Source organism: Cataglyphis hispanica, chromosome 10 (assembly GCF_021464435.1).
Source record: "Cataglyphis hispanica isolate Lineage 1 chromosome 10, ULB_Chis1_1.0, whole genome shotgun sequence".
Classification (NCBI taxonomy): domain Eukaryota; kingdom Metazoa; phylum Arthropoda; class Insecta; order Hymenoptera; family Formicidae; genus Cataglyphis; species Cataglyphis hispanica.
In genome coordinates this window covers 5,940,112-5,960,121 of record NC_065963.1, presented here as the reverse complement: position 1 = coordinate 5,960,121, position 20,010 = coordinate 5,940,112, and the positions used below count along the sequence as shown (strand labels likewise).

Below are 20,010 nucleotides of genomic sequence, written 5' to 3'. Positions count from 1 at the left end.
GGAGGGGCTGGGGGAGGGGGAAGGGGGAGAAAGTTAGACGAGGGCAGTGAGGAAAGGAACGGGAAACTTTCGCGTAAAGGAGAAAGAGGGAGAGAGAAGAGCTCGCTTCTCCGAATGGTTGGAAAATCGACAGAAGGGGGTGAGAAAGGGCGCGTTCGACGTAGCGTCCCCAACAGCCCCATTGCACCCCTGGGGTCTGTATTAATGATATAATATTTCTTTGATTCACCGAAGCGGCGTACTTTAACAATCACTCCTTTCACCCTCCCGCTCGCGAGTCCCGAGTTGATCCGCGTTTCCCCCCTTTCTCTCTCTCTCTCTCTCTCTCTCTCTCTCTCTCTCTCTCTTTCTTAAACAGAGAGAGGGAAGGGGGATAAAAGGAGACAGTGGACGAGTTGAAATGTAGTTTGAGCCGGAGGAAGACCCGTTTCGCGTCCTTTAGAGCGCAGATAAATTACATTCATGTTCTCCATCCCTCGCGTACTTTCTCCCACGCTCGGAGCCAACCACCTCCGGGCATGACGCGCCGAGTCCCCGGAATGTTCGAATCCGTCGGAACGTTGACGGAGACGAGATTGGTGGGAGGAGAGGTGCGCGGAGTGAAGTGGAGTTTATTTAAATCAGAAATAACTCCTTATACTCCGTTTTCTCACCCCCGCTGGAGTATACCCTGCAGCCTCTATTTCTCGCTCATCCTCCCACCCAATCCTCGTATCACGGAATACCCCTTTTCCCTGCCGTTCTTTGCACCGAGATTCGCTAGAAACTTAACGGATGACTTGTAACGCTTAAACTCACAAAATTTCCACTTCTATATCCGTTATAATAACAATAATGACAGAATGTTTGTTTTTATCGTGGTACAACCGTCATCGTTCTCGGCCACAAATCTGGCTAATTTTCTAAGCGAAAATTTTATTAGACATTAGTTTTCTTTGCGATATTTTTATTTTAAATATGTTTAAAAATTATAACTACAAACTAGATGAAATTGTCAATTATAAATGACGAAGTTAAATGCAACTGCCTTGTAGATATATCGTCGGATATCTACATCGTATATCTGTTGATCTCTTTCTTTCTCTCTCCATCTTCTCTCCATCGCTCGTGTATATTTTCTGTGAAAACATGACAGACTCAGGAGACTGGATGATAGTGATCTCTATGGTTGCCGAAAAGCGCGATTATAGGATTTTTCCGAAGAACTATATTTCCCTTCTTCGAAAGTCTTCGAAATACGAGACACGTCCCTAAAAAAGTACACTCGCGGGAATTGACGAACTTAAACGGACTTATTTACTGGATGCGAATAAATTTCGAAGTTGAATGACGTAACGGAAGGACGAGAAGAGAACGCATAAGGGTGACCTTTTCTTTGAAAGATCGATTTTTGAAGAGCGACCGATCCTCTTCGATCCACATTGAAACCTCAAATGCCATACCGCGGGATTTTTCTTTCTACATCACAAACGCACACATATAACGCGTACGCGTTTGCGAAATATATTGGTAGGTGGATGTTTATGGCGGAGTGCGAGTATTCGATTCAATAATGTCTTTTATGGCTGACATCGAGGCGAGCACCGTGGTTCCTTGATGGCGAAATGTTAGGAAGCTCGTGGCCAGAGGAGAACTGCCGCGGATAATCCGGGATCACAAAAGGATCGAGGGAAGACTGATTCGAAGCGAAGGACACGAAAAGGGGAGCCTATATACCATATGTCACTGCACGGGGAAACGTGTTTGTCCTGGGATTGTCGATCTAATTCGATCTTGATGAAGACAGGGGAACGAAGGAAAGAATCACATATACATATATCGGACGTTTAAATAAAGATTAAATAAAATAAAAACATTTAAAAATAAATATATAATTTTAATATAATTAATTAAACATTTAATATTAATACAATTGAGCAGAAAAGTGTCAAAGGATAACATTAAAAGCGTGTTGTTTTTATCAATAAAAAAAAAATACGATAAGACTAAAACGTCGTACTTTGTGAATAAAAGAAAAAGGAACAAAAATTTTGATGTGGATACACGATGTTCTCTTGATCCCGAAGTCAAGAAGAAATACCAATATATAAATGTATTCGGAAAATAAAGTCTTACACAATGTCTCTCTCGGTAATGTACGGCGCCATAAATATAATTTCTCCTCCTCCCGATACCTTTGCAAAAAAATGAAATGTTCTCTCTACGGATTATGATATAAACCCGTACGATTATCATCGCGTCACCCTCGTTCTAGAATTTCTTCTCACGATTGGATACATATTGCTGCATTTTTCGCATATTAAAAAAATTCCAGCTTTCTAGAAAAAAAGTGGACTTTTTTTATCGTGTTATCGAGTAATCAATATTGCAGTCTTGAAATAAACCGCGAAATTCTTTGTGCGATAATCGATTTTTAAATATTCATCGCACGGATAATAAGTAAAGTACGATAACTGATCTTGAATTGGGATGATCGATGAATTAAGATCGGCGAAATAAATTCGGCAACGATGGCGCGTAACAAATTGTATTTATTTAATAGACTTGAAATCTGCCGTTCGCGAAAAGCATGACACTCTCGATCATAATCAAATGTGGCGTATATAACGCGGAATGCGCGGCGATGAATGATTACAAATAGTCGGTGGGCAAAACGATTCCCGGATAGTCTATGAAATCCAAAACGCTTTCGAAATGTCACGATAAAATGGCAAACAACGCGGAACATCCGGTAGCGAGAACGTTATACGCGAGCCCGTCAACGAAGAATGCACTCATTTGGGTTTTGTACGATGCGCGAGAACTGAATGGGAAAAAAAAAAAAAAAAATAGAGAAGGAAATACACGCCGCGTGTAGAAAATTGTCGGTATGTACTTTGTAAAATACAGCGATCAACCGTAATGGTATAACCGCTTGCTTGATAATTATCAATGCGCTGAATTTGCCTATAATTTCGCAACAGGATCTTTTATCCGATCCGTTGTCGAGCAAAACGAGAAACGCGGCATGTGCAAACCGTACGAGAATCATAGCACGAATATTGTACACATACACAAACACAATAGAACACATTTGCTCATTTAATACACAAGCGGCGTTTTAACACGAATTTATACCATTAAATTCTAGTTATAGGCGCTGGGGTATATACAGAGGTACAAAAAATTTTATTAATTAAAATTAAAATAAATTTGCCCATTATTGTCACTTCTTAATTTCAATCGATTTCAATCTATTTTTTTTTTTTTTTTTTTATTGACTTAATAACTCGATATTCTCTTTTATTCGCCATTTCAATCTCGCTATTACGAGCACGCTCGACGAATGAGCATTGAATGAATGATTGCCCCGAAAATCGCGGGCTTTTAATTGTCAAAGAGACCAACGCGCGCGCGAGTGACATAAGGATGAATTCTGGATTCAGCGGATCCCGCGCGGAGGATTTTCGTCCCATTCGCACGAAAACCCAATTGCGCGGCTCTATGCGTCATTAGCGCTGGGAAACGGAGTTAACGCCGTTAAATCCGGGTTCGGTCCAGCCACGGTATTATTCGCACTTGCGCCAACCATTCGTTTGTACGTACGTACGTACGTACGTACGTTTGGTCGTATGTGTTCCGCAAACCGCGCCGCCGCTGCGCGAAATGACGACCTCTCATGTGAAATGCGAATAAATGATCGCTCGTCCTGACTAACTCGATTTCCGTCGACGAACTGCATACATTTTTTTTGTCACCCGCATTGCCCGTCTCTCATCCCGATCGCCATTGCCTCTTTTCTCGAGGCCTTTTCCGTTTTCATCCCAAATACCGATTTAACATTCATCGGAATATTATCGCAAATCATGAATTTTTATCGATACGAAATTGTTTTCGCAATACACACACATCTAAAATTTCATAACTAATTTTGATTCTTGTTGACGAATTCAATAGTTTTATTAATATTGAATCTTGTCGCTTTGTCAATATTTTTCAAACATTCGTGGCTCGTTCTTAAATATTTTCAATCTCTAATGAATAAAAATTAGGGCCGCTGGTTTGACGCAAAATGAATTTTGAATGCTATATAAATAGGAAAAGTTTTCAGATTGCATTCTACATTACATTTATACACATAAATGAGTTCCGTGAATAATATAAACAAACAAATAATACGGTGTGAGGCACTAAATAAATTATACTTTATATTCCATAAAAAAAGCTTTTTATATTTGTATTATGCGCGTTTTTAAAACTTTTATTTTATTGCACTGATCCAATTAACCTTTCTACTACGAATGGCGTACGCAAATATAAGCCCTCTAAAAGAGTTCTTAAAATGTTTATTTTAATTGTACTGAAAGAGATTCAGTTAATCTTTTTGCATACATATTTACCCTCAAAAGTTTACTTGCGAAGAAACGCATATATATGTACAATACACTATGTACATTATATTTAATCGATTGCATTTATTTTTGGATTTTGTGCACATAGGGTGTTGCTGTGTCACGTACATAGCGAGCGCTTTCAGTCTCAAATGCGCCATAACGGAAGGGTTAAATATGTCAAGATAATTTGTTCGCGGATACATACATAAGTGTACATATTGTTTACGCGTCGTGAATTACAGCCATGCATCCGCCACATTAACAAATTGCTTTCTCACTAATTGAAAGATTATATCAGCCGCGGATCATAGTCTGCGGATACAAAGGATAGTTCGTTGAAGTAAATACAAATATCGCACGAAGTAATACCGTTGTTTGCTTGGTGTTTCCAGTTGTGCGTTTACAATTAATTAATTTGTCTGCTGCATACGCAGTAATTAACGTAAGTGCCCGCGTCCAAATCCAAAATGCGTCGACGAAGTAAATTTGAAATAATTTTAGGCTAGCGTGACGTTATAATAATTCTCGCTCGTTTAGGTTTATTTTGCGACAAAGACTGATTGGTGAACATTTGAAACTTGTACATTGCTCCCTTACAATGTGCAAATACATCGCAAAGTGAGAATTTTATTTTTATTTTTATTTTAAATTTAATCTAATTTCTCTCTACGCTTTATCTTCTCTCTAATCTCTACGAAATTCGAAATTATCACCGGTGTCACATTTGCTCGCGTTTGCATAACGGATATTCATTTTATTCTACGATGTTACCATGGCGTCTTAACGCCGTAATTTTCCTCAGACGCAACACAAATTAAATTGTTACTTCTCTTTGTATTCTCTCTGCTTTACTCTAATCTTCGTTTATTAACTAGAATACATGTAGAAGCAACTTAAACACAGCTGATTTAGGATATAAGTGAATTAAATATTGCAAAGAGAAACTATCCAACAATCAATAATAACGTGCTCAATAATATTATTCGACGCAGAAAACTTATTACAATTGTCTGTGAATGAAAGTAAGGTGAATATCAACGAGAGATACTTTATTCGTTGAAATTAAAATTTCTCGACATTTCTCGATATTTCTCGATATTCTAAAATTTTGAGAGAGTTAAATTAAACGCATAATAAGATGCGCTTTACGTCATTTTCGCAATACTCTACTACGTACAATACAATAACGACAAATCCAGCTGACTCGCCAAGGTTGCTTCACAATCGAGCAACGAGAAAGAGGCTCGCGCTTTTATATATAAGAAACTATCATTCGCATTTTCAATACCATCCGCGTCTCATCTCCGACCAAGACGGTGGAGACACGATGAGGCACGATATTTAAGTAATATCGATATCGACATGAAAAGGCGAGTGCCGGACGCGGCAGAAGGAGAAAAACGCAAACGAAAGCGTGACAGAAACGAGCGAGCGTCGCGAATGCATCGATATTGAATTGAAAATAAGATCGTACGGGAAAAGAAGTACAGGTGAGATGAGAAAGGAAGGTGGGGGAGAAGAAAGAAGGATGAGAGGCGGAAGGCTCGACGATGCGGCGAAAATATAATTCGCGATCCGTAACATAAACATTCTTCGCGTTTTCCGTCCTGTCCTCTTGCTTTTCAATCCCCTTTGCTTAGCCATCGCTTATAGATCACGAGAGCTTGAAAATGCAGTTATCGCGAAACCTCTTCGAGACGATTACGCGCAACATTTTATTAATTTTTTTTCCGGTGCTTCCTTTTCCTCCCTCGTTTCCGGCCAAATCAATTTTTTCTACATCTGGTTCGATTTCTGCCTCAGCGAAATGCTTTTTCCTCATTCTTTTGGTGCATTTAACTTACTTCCTTTTTGTCGACCGCGATAATAGAAGGCACGCCCGCTCGGGGGACAGCGCGGTGTAATGCTTTTTATTAAGTTTCCTCGATAAACGTACCACTTGACTGTCGCGGATGCGACTTGGCGACCTGAGTCTTCGGGGAATTTTCCTTTACGCCCGAGAACATTTAGAGAGATACAGGATTATTAATTTTATGAATACTCAAAGGAAAAAGGAAATTTAAGCGAAATCTATTTGATGTTTCAAAAGAGAGATACAGAAAAATGTTTTTCTTTTTCCGTTATACAATTTATTTTTACTTTTGCAATATAATCACGAAGTTGCAATATAAATTATTGCGATACGTAATATAGCTAGACGACGGACGTAGAAATTGCTTTATGAAAATATATTTTTTAAAAGAAGCAAATATATAAATATATACAAATGCTATTTAAATAAAAACGTATCACATTTTTTTCCTAAAACCCAATTGCCATTTCCTCGTCAATGCGACGCGATGTAATTAAAACGAAATTCTTGCTATAATATATTTGTTTCTCTCTCTTAAATTTTTTCGTCCAAGTGTGTTTACTATTCAAACACGAGAATTTCAGATATTCCATTACAACTTGTATTCCGAGGTAAATATAAAAATGCTTCCCGCTTCTTTCTCCGTGCATACATTTTACTACTCTTGTGTGCATAAATCAGAAAAGAATCTCGACATATAAAACTCCGAGATTAATTTAGGTTAAAGTGACTAGATTCGGACATGTCTCATTTTATCTCGAATTGTGCACGAGATTATATTCAACGCAAAATCGATAAGAAGTAAAAGCATATTTTAGTCAGACTGAGATATTCGCGTATCTCTCCGAGTGTGTACCGATGATTGACTTATATAAGAGGCCTATTCCGTAACTTTTAACGATATCGTTAAGTATCATCGCAACTATTTTTTTGATACGTTTTAGCTACGCAAGGACATCGTTAAATGTTGCAAAATAGGCCCCTAAATCACAATTAGAATATATCTTATAATAGTAAAAATATGATTATTGTCAGACATTGAGGTCGCGAAAAAAATTCAGCTAGAAAGAAACAATTAAAATTAATAAATATTTATCATATGTAATATACATTATTTAATATATTTATTAACATATATTAATAAATATTTATATTTAAGATATGCATACATTAAAAAAGCAATATATATCTATCCAAGTATTCGAAGCATATGATTTATTTTGTTGGGCATGTGCATATCGCCGTGACTGACAGGATCATTTTCCTTCGTTGCAGGCATTTCTGGAAATGGCGGACGAGACTGCTGCAGCGACCATGGTGACCTATTACGCTTCCGGCATAGCCCAGCTCAGAGGCAGAGCGGTCTACGTGCAGTTCAGCAATCACCGTGAACTCAAGACGGATCAAACGCACTCTAACAACGCGGTCAGTAGCCCAACAAATGATGTCGCCAACACTTCTGAGGTCTGTGTCATACTTCTTGCTTCACCACTTCTTTCTTGCTTCACTAATTTCGGGAGGGAGTTGGGTGCAGCTGCATGAAAAACCACACTACGCTCGCTGTACTAAATTTCAACTTTTCGCTAACGCACGCTCGCTTTCTTTCTCTTTTTTCTCGCCCACGACGTATGTATAAAAATTTTTTACAGCAATATGGAAAATTATTAAGCGGTTACATACGTCGAAGTTATCATCGAAATAACTCGGTTGATACGACGCACTTTTGCGTAAATAGCATCGATTGCTTTGATGACGCTACATCTTTTGATCCTCACTTTTTTGAAGCATTATACTATATTGCCACATATATTACGTTGATGGTAGTGATTTCGATGCCTCGAGGCGTTGACCGAAAGTGGCAAGCGTGAGACAGCGATCCGTGTCGACTTCGCTACAATGGGTAAACTGCTCCGGTCGGGTTAGATCGGCGAATCTAACCGCGCTTTGGTAACGTGTTATTTATGCAGGCTAGTTAATTAAGCCACAGGTCCCTTACACATATCCTTGCCCGACTATCGAGGTGGTATTCAACGCATGGACGCGAGGGAAGGAGGGAAATAAGGGAGAGGGAGAGAGACGCGACGGCCATTTTGCCGTCAAGTCAATCTAAACATACACTCGCGTCCGCAAACTCCGTTATAATTAATGTGTCCATAATTTATGAACGATCCCTTGGGCGCGAGCGTGTACACCGGTTGCATACATTCCATTTCCACCCTTCCTCCTTGTCTTCGCGTGACGTGCACTGTCTGTCACGCATACCACTCGAAACTTGCGCGTGTCGTTGTGCATCGCCGGTCATCATTGAAACTAGTTAACTCGCTACGCAATTCGTAGGCCCGCGATCGTTTCCAATGAAATTTGTCGGCGAATTAATTAGCATTCTAATTCGCCGGCGAATCAATTAACGGAATTCTATGAGAATTTTGCGCGCGGCGTTAACTGAAAAAGTACGCGCATTATTACGTTCGCTCGATCGCGATATCTTTCCTTCTTGAATGTTTTTCATAAAGTAATTTTGTTTATCCAACACACGCGAATCGTTTCCACTCGTAGATATATATGCGAACGACGACTTTGACGAACACAACGCATCATTTTCTTTCCGCGGAGAATCGTGCGGTGTCCATATTATCGTTAACTATTCCAATCAATTCGCCAAGTTGACGTCATAATTCCGCAAGTTTTTTGATGTCACCGCGATTCACCTCTCCTTCTCCCCTCTCCCCTTCCCCGACTTGCCAAACTGCCGATCCTGTTCTCGGGGGACGCAACTTCGCAGTGGAAACGGACACCGATCCCACGGGGAATCCACCGGGAAAGTTTCTCGCGTGTGTATCGGCGGGGGTCTGGCACGAAAAATAATAAATAAGGGAGTAAATGGCATACGGCGACACGCGCCCTCGTCGTTGTCGTCGTCGTCGCCGCCGCCGTCGATATTCTTTCTTGACACGCGGAAAGTTTTCGCACACGTGACCGTGGAAAACTTTACAATTTACAGGGTTTTATGGAACCGCACGACGCGCCACGATTTCGCTCGCCGAGGAAATTCGTAACTCCCGCAGAAAATTCCCGCACGCAAGTCTCACGTTATCCCCTGCACATGCGTGTCGCGACGTCGTTTAATTAAGAGTGGATGCGATCGTAAAACAAGGGGAGTGGGAAGAAATTAAAGCAGTTTTTTTTTTTTTTCATGTGTAGTTTTTACCATACATTTTTTTCATTTACGCCGATTTTATTTTCGGCAAGAGTTGAAGTTGTTTCCAACTTTTCTCGTGAAAGAAATTTAATTTGCATCGTTTATTTTTAAGAGCTTTCTCTCTCTCTCTTCAAGACACACATTAAATATGTCTGAAAGTAAATTTTACTTGAGATAATATTCATTTCAAGCGCGTATTTAAGTATATTTGCTAAATTGAATTTGCTCTTGCTTGCTCTCTCTCAATATTAAATGATTCGTCGGTTTAGCTTCAATTTAAATATTTAGTAAAAGATTGGAAATATAAATCTCTCTATAATTTGTGTATATCTCTATATATTCTTACAATTGAAATTGTACATATCTCTGTGTTATTGAAGGATAAGATTATATCGGAATAATGTGAAAATTTTTGATGGTTTTGTGGTTGTAAATATTTCTTAAGATAGAATTTAGCGCATGGAGAAAATATTATTTCTATATTGCTGATTTACTCGAGACTAAAACTCTCAAGCTCTTCAATTTTATTCTTGCACACTTTAATTTGTTTTCCATTTCTCAGCTAAGGTAAAAGCTTTGGATACAGTTAATAAAAAATACATTATTCAAGCTATTTTATTAAACCATAATTTTATATTGACAGTTTATTTTTGCGATCTTAATATTACTTTTAACTTTAAGTATATCTTATTCGCCAATAATTGCTAACTCGAGAAGTTTATATTAAATGCCATTCGAAAGCGACATTAAAATAATTCTTGAATTTTTTTCGTGAACGCGACGGCATTTCTAAATTTAAAGAGTAAGAAAACCGGCGGAGGATTTTTGGTTTCTTGACGAGAGTTTGCTCGGTCGAATGATTTCTCACCGTGCGTCCGGGCTGACAAACGACGCCTAAAAAGCAATCGCCGTGAAAGCCTTGGGGGATGCACCTCTTGCGCGGTCCGCGACTTTACGTGGGCGACGATGATGCCGGAAATTTTGCGAGCCGAACGCAAGACAAATGTCGCACATTTAAGCAATGTTGCTCTTCTCCCGAGAGCTTTCGTTTCTTAAGAGAAAAAAATAAATTTTACATGAACGAGGAATGTACACAAATCCGCGACGGTGTTTTACTCGCGATTAAAATATCGTCATGCATCTCTTCGACGATGTCTGATTTATGCGATAATGTCGAAGGAAGCTCTCTTGGTGTAAATTTACGAGATTTATGCAATTTATATAAATCTGATAAATTATCAATAGTCTAATATTTTCAATCTTGATTTTTTTTTTTTTTTTGTTAGCCTTTTTACTTTTATCTTAAATTTTTTGTTATACAAAAATTTGAACATTTTTCTCATCAATTATATACAATGTGCAACAAGCATCTGCAAAGTCTCTCGTGTGATATTGATTACTTGAGATATAATAATATAATACGCGGAGTAAAATAAAAAATAAGTTGACGAAGATGGTTAGAGGGCCCAAAATTCTTAGCGAAAAAGACCGAAAAAGGGAATATATTTATGGCACGCAGTTAATGTAACCATCTCCTCGCCTTCCTCTGGGAGTAATGTGTCGGTTAAGTAAACGCCCGACCAGCGAACTCATTTAATAAAGAAACTGCGCACCGCGGCACCCTCGCATTGTTTAGTAATTAATTTAGAGCCCGGCTTAACCGACCCCGGAACGCGTGGCCGCGGTCTTTACAGCAGGAGAATGAGCGAGATAAAGATAGATATTTTTCGGATAATGAGTTATAAATGAGGGGAGACGTTACAATGTATATAGTAAAGCCCAAAAATGGACTATTATCAAGACTGATCTAATTAAAATCCGACTAAATCATCTCATTGAAAGTAGTTGCGAGCAATTAGACGCTTTTAATTACGCGCTTTGAATATGTATAATAATCGTGATTGAAATAATATTAATATACATTTTAATAATAAATACTGAAATTACGATAAAATTTAAAATATCTTTTAATAATAATATATACGCAAAGGCCAAATTATATATAATTATATATCGTCTGATATGTTCGCATATATGCAACAGAAGTTTTCTAATTTTTCAGACATAAATAGCAACTCTCAATGCAATCAGTGGCAAATTTTATTCAGATATGTAATTTATTTTACTTATATATCCAAATCAATCTGGATTGTTTGACACATATGCAAAATGTTAACGGCATCTTCCAGTTCACTTACAACTCTCCCACTGAATGTACTTCCTTCGAGTTTTCTTGAGCTTGAAGAATTTTCCGTTGCAATCCGGAAACCCGGAATTAAAAAATATTTTTACGTGGATTCCTCTTTCTTCGCGATTCTTTCCTGTTTAGTTAATTTGGATTGATTTAGATATTCTCGATTGTTTGTTTTCACATGGGCGATTTTATTATCGTTCAAATAATTTTGCTTTTGTGCTCGAGACGCTGACAGAATTTAATTTAAATGCGCGCACAAATACCTTGGCAGCTAGAGAAATTTTATGTTAATATATATCTATAAATAAAAGAAGAAAGAGAGAGAGCAAAGAAAAATATGTAGTTGTAAAAGATAAAAAATCACGTACAATTTAAAAAAAAAAATAGGCTTATTTCTATCTTTGAACAAGAAAATTCGTGTTTTTTAAATCTATAGCTTATTACTTATGATTTATTACTATTTATTTATGATATATTTAAGTTGATATTGTTATTTGAATTTATAGGGAGCTATATACGCGATTTCTACAAGAATATAAAAGATGTTTGGGAGTTTTTAATTGGAACTACACAATGTGACTTTATTTCTGCGCTAATTGGTGTTTATTCCGCATCTTTATACGCATAACGCATTTGTATCAAATATGTTAGTCAAATCCCAAAGTTATTAAGTGCAAATTAATTTTTGAAATATTTGCAAGTTAAAGAAATTCCTTTCTATGAAATATGAAATTAAATATTAGCCTTTGTCCCATTATGAACAAAATCTAGAGTTAATTAACTTTATTTTAAATAAAATCATGAAAAGAGTTAATCCTTTTTTTACTTCACTATTGAAAAAGCAACAAAATATTTTATAGAAAAAAGCGAGTTCAAAAATTAATACACTTCACTTATTCCGGATATTTTTAAAATGTTTAGGCAGAATTAATTTTTCATAGTCAAAATAACTCGCTAACTGGTATATCCTTTGTTTTTGACACGCATGCAATAACAAATAACTAAGCTCAAAAATGTCCCTCCGAGCTTTTTCGTTTTCGTCAATTGCGCCAAACCGTGGCGTGAAAATCCGTGGAAAAGTTCGCCGCGCACGCGAGGCCACGCGCGCGAAAAATTTTTATCACCTCGGCGAGCGACTCTGCAGCTAGAAAAGCATGGAAGGAGAGGAGAAAGGGATATACTCTCGGCTCCCTAATACTTTAAAACAGATTCCTCTCGGCGTGGCCGTAACAAAGCCAACAGAAGTGTGTCGCCCTGCCTAGGCGAGAAAGGGAAGGCACTCGCGCGCCGGCTAATGGTTTTTCCGACGAGGAAAACTTTCGAGGTAGCCTTTAGTAATCGCTCGCTCGCTCGCTTGCTCTCTAACTAAAACTCGCCGCCCGGCAGGAAGCCCCCCGTAAAAGGCAGCCTCGTGTCCCGCCGTATAACGGCACGACATAATTCTGCTTTACACCGCCGGCGAGCGGGCCGAAGTGTGCACGGCGACTTTTTTTTCCGTTCTCTCGGAAAACTTTTCGCCGGTAAAAAGAAAGAAGGAACGATATCGCGAGAGAGCAGAATTGTAGATGTAGGCCTTAGATAAGCCCTACGTCCGTATACATAGCGTTAATTGTATTAAGATATATGCATACGACGCTTCTTACATTACGGTGTACATGATGTGAATTTTTCGAAATAACATTTACGTAATATCGCTTTTGAATCTGTTTCGAGAATGTTCGTTTGAAAGAATAAATTTTTGTAAATTTTTGATGGATGATTTCGGATTTTTGTCCCGGTGTGCGAGAGAGTCTTAAACGAGAGAGAAAAAAGCGCACCGCGTACATGAATTTTTCGTGATTAATCCCTTGTCAACATTAACATTTTTTGCCAACGTTTACCGCCGGTGGTGTGCGCGATAAACGTGGCGATCATGAATAAATTAGCGTTACCGCGGAGTAAACGTGTCCACTAAACGACGGGTTTGGCTGAAGCTCCGATGTCGTTGCTTTTTATTTTTTATTGCCGGGCACAAGGTTATCGTCGGTATACTTCCGCTCACGTAGTGGATGTTATCAAACCGGCGAGAGAGAAGGAACGAAAGGGATAGAAGGGAGATGGCGATTTCTGAGCAGAAAAAGCAATATGTAGTCAGGATGCAAAGTAATGCAGTGACAAACTGGAAAAATAGAGCTCTAAGGGTGGAAAAAGTAAAACTGAATATTCGATTTGCAGCGGCGTGTGAGCGATAAAAATGCAAGGAAACCGCGCGAACGCGTATGTACACGAAAAACACAGTACGTATAAAGGACATAAGGGATGCATGAAAAAGTTACTGCGGGTACAAATAATATAGAATGAAGAATTAATGAGAGAGAAGGAGATCGTACAACGAGCGCGACAATTTTAATACTAGATGACAAATTTATAATTTGTTGACAATATTTGACGATTAGGCCATTAAAATGGCGCCCTAACACGTTCAATTAAAGACTTAAATAATACGTACCAGCTTAATCTTGACAAGGATTATTAATCTGTTCGGCGCGCAGCCATTGTTTACGGGCTAATGCCTTCCAGCGGGGTAATTGCGAGCAACATAAAAGCGGGCGTTAAAGCCGGAAAAGTGATCGCGCGTATATATATATATATATATATATATATAATCTTGCCGGAGGGAAACTCTGGCAATGGATTTCCTCTCCCTCTCCTTATTTTTTTTCTTTTCAGGAGCTAGTATATATAGAGTGCGGGGTAGAGTGGCATAATTTGCAATTGTGCGATACACAAACCCGCCATCGCAATTGTTGGATCTTGCGCTGTAGATTTTTCTCTCATATCGCAGCATCGATTTCGTTTTTATAAAAATCATTTTTCTTCGCGCACGACTTATTGCGGTTACGAATTTTGCGATGGACTGTAGTTTGCAGAGAGAACTTATTATTTATCAAAAGAAATCGCTGAAAGTCACGGTTTTGATCTTTTTTAATTATATCGATAGCATCTGTATGTGTGTGATATGCATTTGCAGTATATTTTAAACTCGATTGTCGTGGACGCATTTTTTTCGAATTTTTCGGGATGTCGACCACGAGCGACAGTGAAAAGAAAGGGTAGGGCGGACCGAAAGAGCCAGGTGAGAAAAGAGGGTTGGGGAAAAACGAGGGAGATACAATGTACAGAAACAATGCGGCGCGCCGTAGATCACCCGAGACACCCTCCATTAAAAATATTACGCCATCTTGCCCGCCATCCTTCGAGTTCTCTCTCTTTCTCTCTCCCTCTCTTTGCCTACCCTCTCTGTATTCCCGTGACCGGTAACTCAACTCATCCCTTTTAACCCCGCTCCCCCTCCCGCTCCCCCTCCCCCCCCTTGTCTGTAGCCACCCTGCTCCACTTTGGCTGGCAGCCGCGACAGGTCCGAATAACAATGTGCCATTGTTAGACCTACATTCACTGCATCGAGCTCTGAAATATGCAAGCCATGAAGACCGTCGCGTTACATCAGAGGTCCGAGGTCCTCTCCACGCACCCTTGAGCCACCGAATCCTCCTTCCTTCTCTTACCCGACCTTGCACGAGCGAGCTTTATCGTTGAGAGAAAATGTCGCTTACGACCCCTCATCTCCTCAGGCGAAATTTCGGCCCGGTCGAGAATGTCTATCTCGGATGAACGAAATTTTCGCAGATATCTTGTAACATTACCGGCAGCTTTCTCGGTGTATAACGTGAACTATTTGAAATGATATCGACGTATCGTAATCTTCGTATTATTAATTGGTATATAAAGTAAAATTTACATGTCACTCATCTCAAAAATAAAATTTATTTGACAGCACGAGCGACAATCTTATCTCGTTTTTTTTTTTTTTTATTAAAAAAATTGTTCGACCAAATTAGATTCACAAGGATATTGCTGTGTTTTATCTCCTGGATCAAGTCACTGCAACTGTATTGCATTATCACGTCAGAGACGAGAAATTGCGTGTAATTTTTTTTCACGGGATATAGCGGTCTAAATAGATGAGCTTTTCACCTGCGTACGGAAAAACTTTCTGACATGCCGCAATTCAATAGAGTGGACTTTGTAATTTAATCTAAACAGCCGTGTAATTTAACCCGTAACATTTTTCGACAAAAGTAAACTTTGCGAGCGCTCGCAGGACGGTTGATTAACTTCCGCGTCTATTTATTAATTCACGATCCGGAACCGGGGAGTTGGCAGGATACATTTTACGAGTACTTTATCGCGACCGATGGGGTATGCGGGCAAACTCGTTTATTTCAACGTGTGTAACGCAAGAAAAAGTGACCTACTACTACTTCTCGCCTCTGACGTCACGAATGTTGTAATATAAACGCGGCGTATGTATAATGTATTTGATTTGAAGATAGAATATTAATCATCCAATAATATAGGCAATAATATAGATGAAACAGGATAATCATAATTGTTGATTTAGGACGTTATTGCAATCGTCGTCGCGTGGAGATAATGATCGGCATTAGCATGTGGATGCGATAATTAGGTACCCGATGGACACGATGCACGATATTCAGACCGTATCCGATGAAATGTCGTATTACATAACTGATTGTTGAAAATCGAGCGCGCTGCGAATGCGAGAGAAGGGAAAATTTTTATTAGAACAGCCGATTTGCAGATCGTGCGACAAATCGCGTATATACGTGAGTTTGCGAAAGAAAATTCTCATTCCTCCTTTGCCGCGTGTTAAAGCACAGGCAACGCCAGTCTAATCCATCATTTTTCACATTCGACGTATTTCCCTGTTCTCACCCGTCATATTTCACCATCTCGCCGTCGCCGCGAAACAGGAAGGAAGAGCCTCCCTTTGCCGAGAGACGGCGAGAAAAATCGAATACTTTCCCGCAACAAATCTGAAAGGTCGCCCCGTCCTCTCCTCAGAGTCTTTTTACAGCGTCCTCGATAAACGGTATCGACAACGCATTTGTAGGCATATCGCGAAGCTGCACACGCGAGTCTATTGGCGCTTTCACTCCAATACAAGAGCGAAGAGTGCGTGGGGATGTGCGAAGATAGATAGGCGATTCGTTCCTTTTTTTCCCTTGACATGAGAACGTACCCCTTGGACATTGGGACAAACATGGAAGAAGTAGAGGCGTCTTGGGAACACGAGGGACGCGTCCTTGACTTTTCAGCGAAATTTAACATTGGTGTGAATTTTTCAGATATAAATTATCTTGCTGTTTTATAGAATGGTTTTAGAAAAAAGTGTCACATATAACGGTGAATACGGTAGTATCTCCGGCTATTGTCGCAAGCAATTTCCTAGGGACGTGCATATATTATATCGAATATATTATATCGAATTGCTACATAAAAATGTAAATGTAACAGCTGAAGAGGGAACGAAAATATATAAGGAGACCACACACTGTGCGATGCATCACGAGGAAAGGAAATTAAAGAAAAGGCAGTATTGAATACGGTTTTTCAAGAATTTTATTTTTTGTACGAACGTTTGCCAAGTGCTAGGACTAGCGCGATGCTCGATTTTGATTTCATTCGATATTACGAACAAGATAGCTTTGATAATTCTTGTATTCGAGTACGATTCTGGGACTCTGGGAGAACGACGAGAGAGTGCGACAGGGTGAAAAAGGGGTGACGCTACAAGCCGGGAAGACTGATTATTCTGACTGCAGAAGAGTCCGTCTGGCTGGGTGGGCCACTCCATCATTTTGACAGCAGCGAATCCCGCTCGTAATGTCGTCCAATGAACGCGCGCGTCCTTTATCCTTCGCTCGCGAGGTGTATGTACGAGCATTGAAAAAACGAAAGAGAAAGAGAGGAGAGAAGATGAGACAGAGAGAGAGAGAGAGGCGAAAAGAAAGAAAGAAAGAAAAAAAACAAAAATCGCGAAAAAGCGAGAGAGGCGTGTGAAGCTCTGCCGGAGTCAAAAAAGTCTGCGTATAATGGAATATGTTGACTCGAAAAGGGGGGTGAGGAAACGGTGTTGCGCATGATTGAAATCGATGGCTGTATCATCGACCGGACCAACAAATTTTCTCCCCCGGCCGAAAACTACTACGCGCGACGTTAACGACTGTGGATCCACCATCGCCGGCGCAAAAGGGACGTACATCGGGATCGAGTCGTGAACATGAAGTTCGGGAAGAATTTAATTTGACGGAATCGCACACGGGACTGTCGAATTTTTCCGCTTGATGCGCTTCTTCATCCGTTGGTCGTGACAATTGTGAGGTGAATTGTTCGACTGAAATGGACATTTGAATATCGGAGATGTAATGAAAATCAAAATGGTCGAGAGAAAAAAAAAGACATATTAAAAATGCGATTCACGTATCTAATTTCCCCGATTTATCTTTTACATAATATTTTTCTCTCGAATCGAAATTTAAGTAGGAATATAAGTTCAACAAAAAAAGTCGTGGCGAACGAAAGAAAGCGATAGCCGAAATAATTTCTCGAATCTTTCAAAAGTTGTAAGATACTGCAGCTAATCGTTCTCTGATTATTTTCCAATAGGCAGCCAATTTTAATCGCGCCGATGACCGTCGCTGATAAAGTTGGTACGATTACTTTTTACTTCGCACCTTTCACTGTCCATTAGCGGTGATATACACATTAGTTCCGCGCCGCATCTCTGCACACATATACGCGACAGAAATTCCATCACCGATGAATTATTCAGGAAAAATTTTTGCCCCGCTCGTGTAACGAGCGTGCAGCACTTCCTGCGCAGTTTTCTTATCGCGCCGCTTCTCGTTTTTAACCACGTCTCTCTCTCTCTCTCTCTCTCTCTCTCTCTCTCTCTCTTCCTCTGTTAGATTCAGGGAATATCCTGCGGATAGTGGCCGTATTCCGGCGTTATCCTCGCTCGTTTCGTCAAGAAATCGCAAGACGTTTCTCGGTAATTCGTGCGGCTTCTATCCGGCAATCCACCGGCGGCTTCTCGCGCTCCCGAGCGTGCATTAATTCTTAATTTCTTCGTTTCGCCTTCGAGTGCACGTTATACTATGAAAAGGATCGTTTCGCATTCCCTCGGAATGAAGTTAAACAGTGCATCGTAGAGTAATCCAGTCAGTGATATTAATTCGAGATTATACACGAAAGATATTGTGTTTAATCTTTACTATTTGTTTTTCGAGGAGCGAAATCGTGAGAATGAAGGGATCTCTGTCGCTAATATGTGAAAAACTTATTTAAAATAATAAGAGAATCAACCGTGGAATTTTTTTGGCACTGCTAACAATTATTGAAAAAATTGTCGAAATATTACATTCACGTTATAATTCTACCATCTATTATAATAGGATGGCGTACAACACTACGTCATAAAATATAGATAAATTTTAAAATTTTCCTGATAATATTGCAGTCCGTGGAAGCCTCTTATTTTCTCAGACTATTATTTTCCCGAGCAATTCGACAATTCGAACAAGACAGGCAATACTCTCGAAATTCTTTCATCGCGATTCTCATTCGAAACAAATAATTCCCGGGCGAATGTAATTTATTCGGAATCGTGGATCGAATGCAATTAAGTAATGGGGGGACGTAAAAAAAAAAAGTAACAATAGCCGAAGTAAAACGGTATTAATCATCTTCATGGACCGACCGCTGTCTCTTTTTCAATAACTTCAGTCAAGAGCATCGTTATTCAAGTTCAATGCGATTAAACGAATAGTGTATCGCCGATCAAATAAATCGTTTTGACGAGTCTTTTTAAAAGAAGGAAATGACATGAAAAAGATAGTGGCCGTTCCGCAGTCATTAATCGTCATCTTTTCAGAGTTGAAAATGTCATTTTTTTAACCTGATCTATGATGATTATTTTATCGTGAAAAACCGAATGGTATTATTGTTTATCATCCGTTTTTATTCGATATTTCCCGTCGCGACATGAGAGAGTGATATCCCTCGATCGAGCACCAAAGTTTGAAAAAAAAAAAAAATATTTTAAAAGGCCAACTAAAAGTTTTGTCGCGAGAAAAAATCTTTACGCAACAAAGGAGGAACGAAAACTTGACAGCATGTCGGTCCTGAAAAATCCAAAAGCGAATCTGGGACAAACTTCTGAAATCGCGAAACCGAAAAATCTCAATCTCGAGGGAGAGACGAGAGAGATTCGCCCGGCAAAGAGATTTATACAGATCGTGACACGTTTGTGCGAACAGATTGGCTTATTATACCGTACGAAGAACGGCTCGTAAATTTCCCGATAGACCGCGAGAGGAAGAGAAGAGATCTTGAGGAACATCCGTGAAGCTTTAGATCTTCGCGAGAGATAGCGCGTAAAACTTTAACGCTTCCGCGGCTTTTCAAGCAATAGCGCTCTCTGAAATGAAGCTTTATGGCGCGATTCCGTCGCCGCGACCGATCGTAGCTTCCGGTGCAGAGCATCAGA

At 39.5% G+C, this 20,010-nt stretch overlaps 1 protein-coding gene across 25 annotated transcripts in view; it reads left to right on the top strand.

Annotated features, from left to right (window-relative positions):
* LOC126852195 (polypyrimidine tract-binding protein 1) overlaps positions 1-20,010 on the top strand; it is a 351,818-nt gene that overhangs the window by 286,562 nt on the left and 45,246 nt on the right. For 23 of the 25 annotated variants that reach the window (XM_050596732.1, XM_050596721.1, XM_050596731.1 and 20 more), the window contains one exon: positions 7,501-7,689. In XM_050596732.1, coding sequence (XP_050452689.1) covers positions 7,501-7,689 — 189 coding nt within the window. The remainder of the gene's footprint in view (positions 1-7,500; positions 7,690-20,010) is intronic. The other 2 variants (XM_050596716.1, XM_050596713.1) reach the window with 1 other exon arrangement.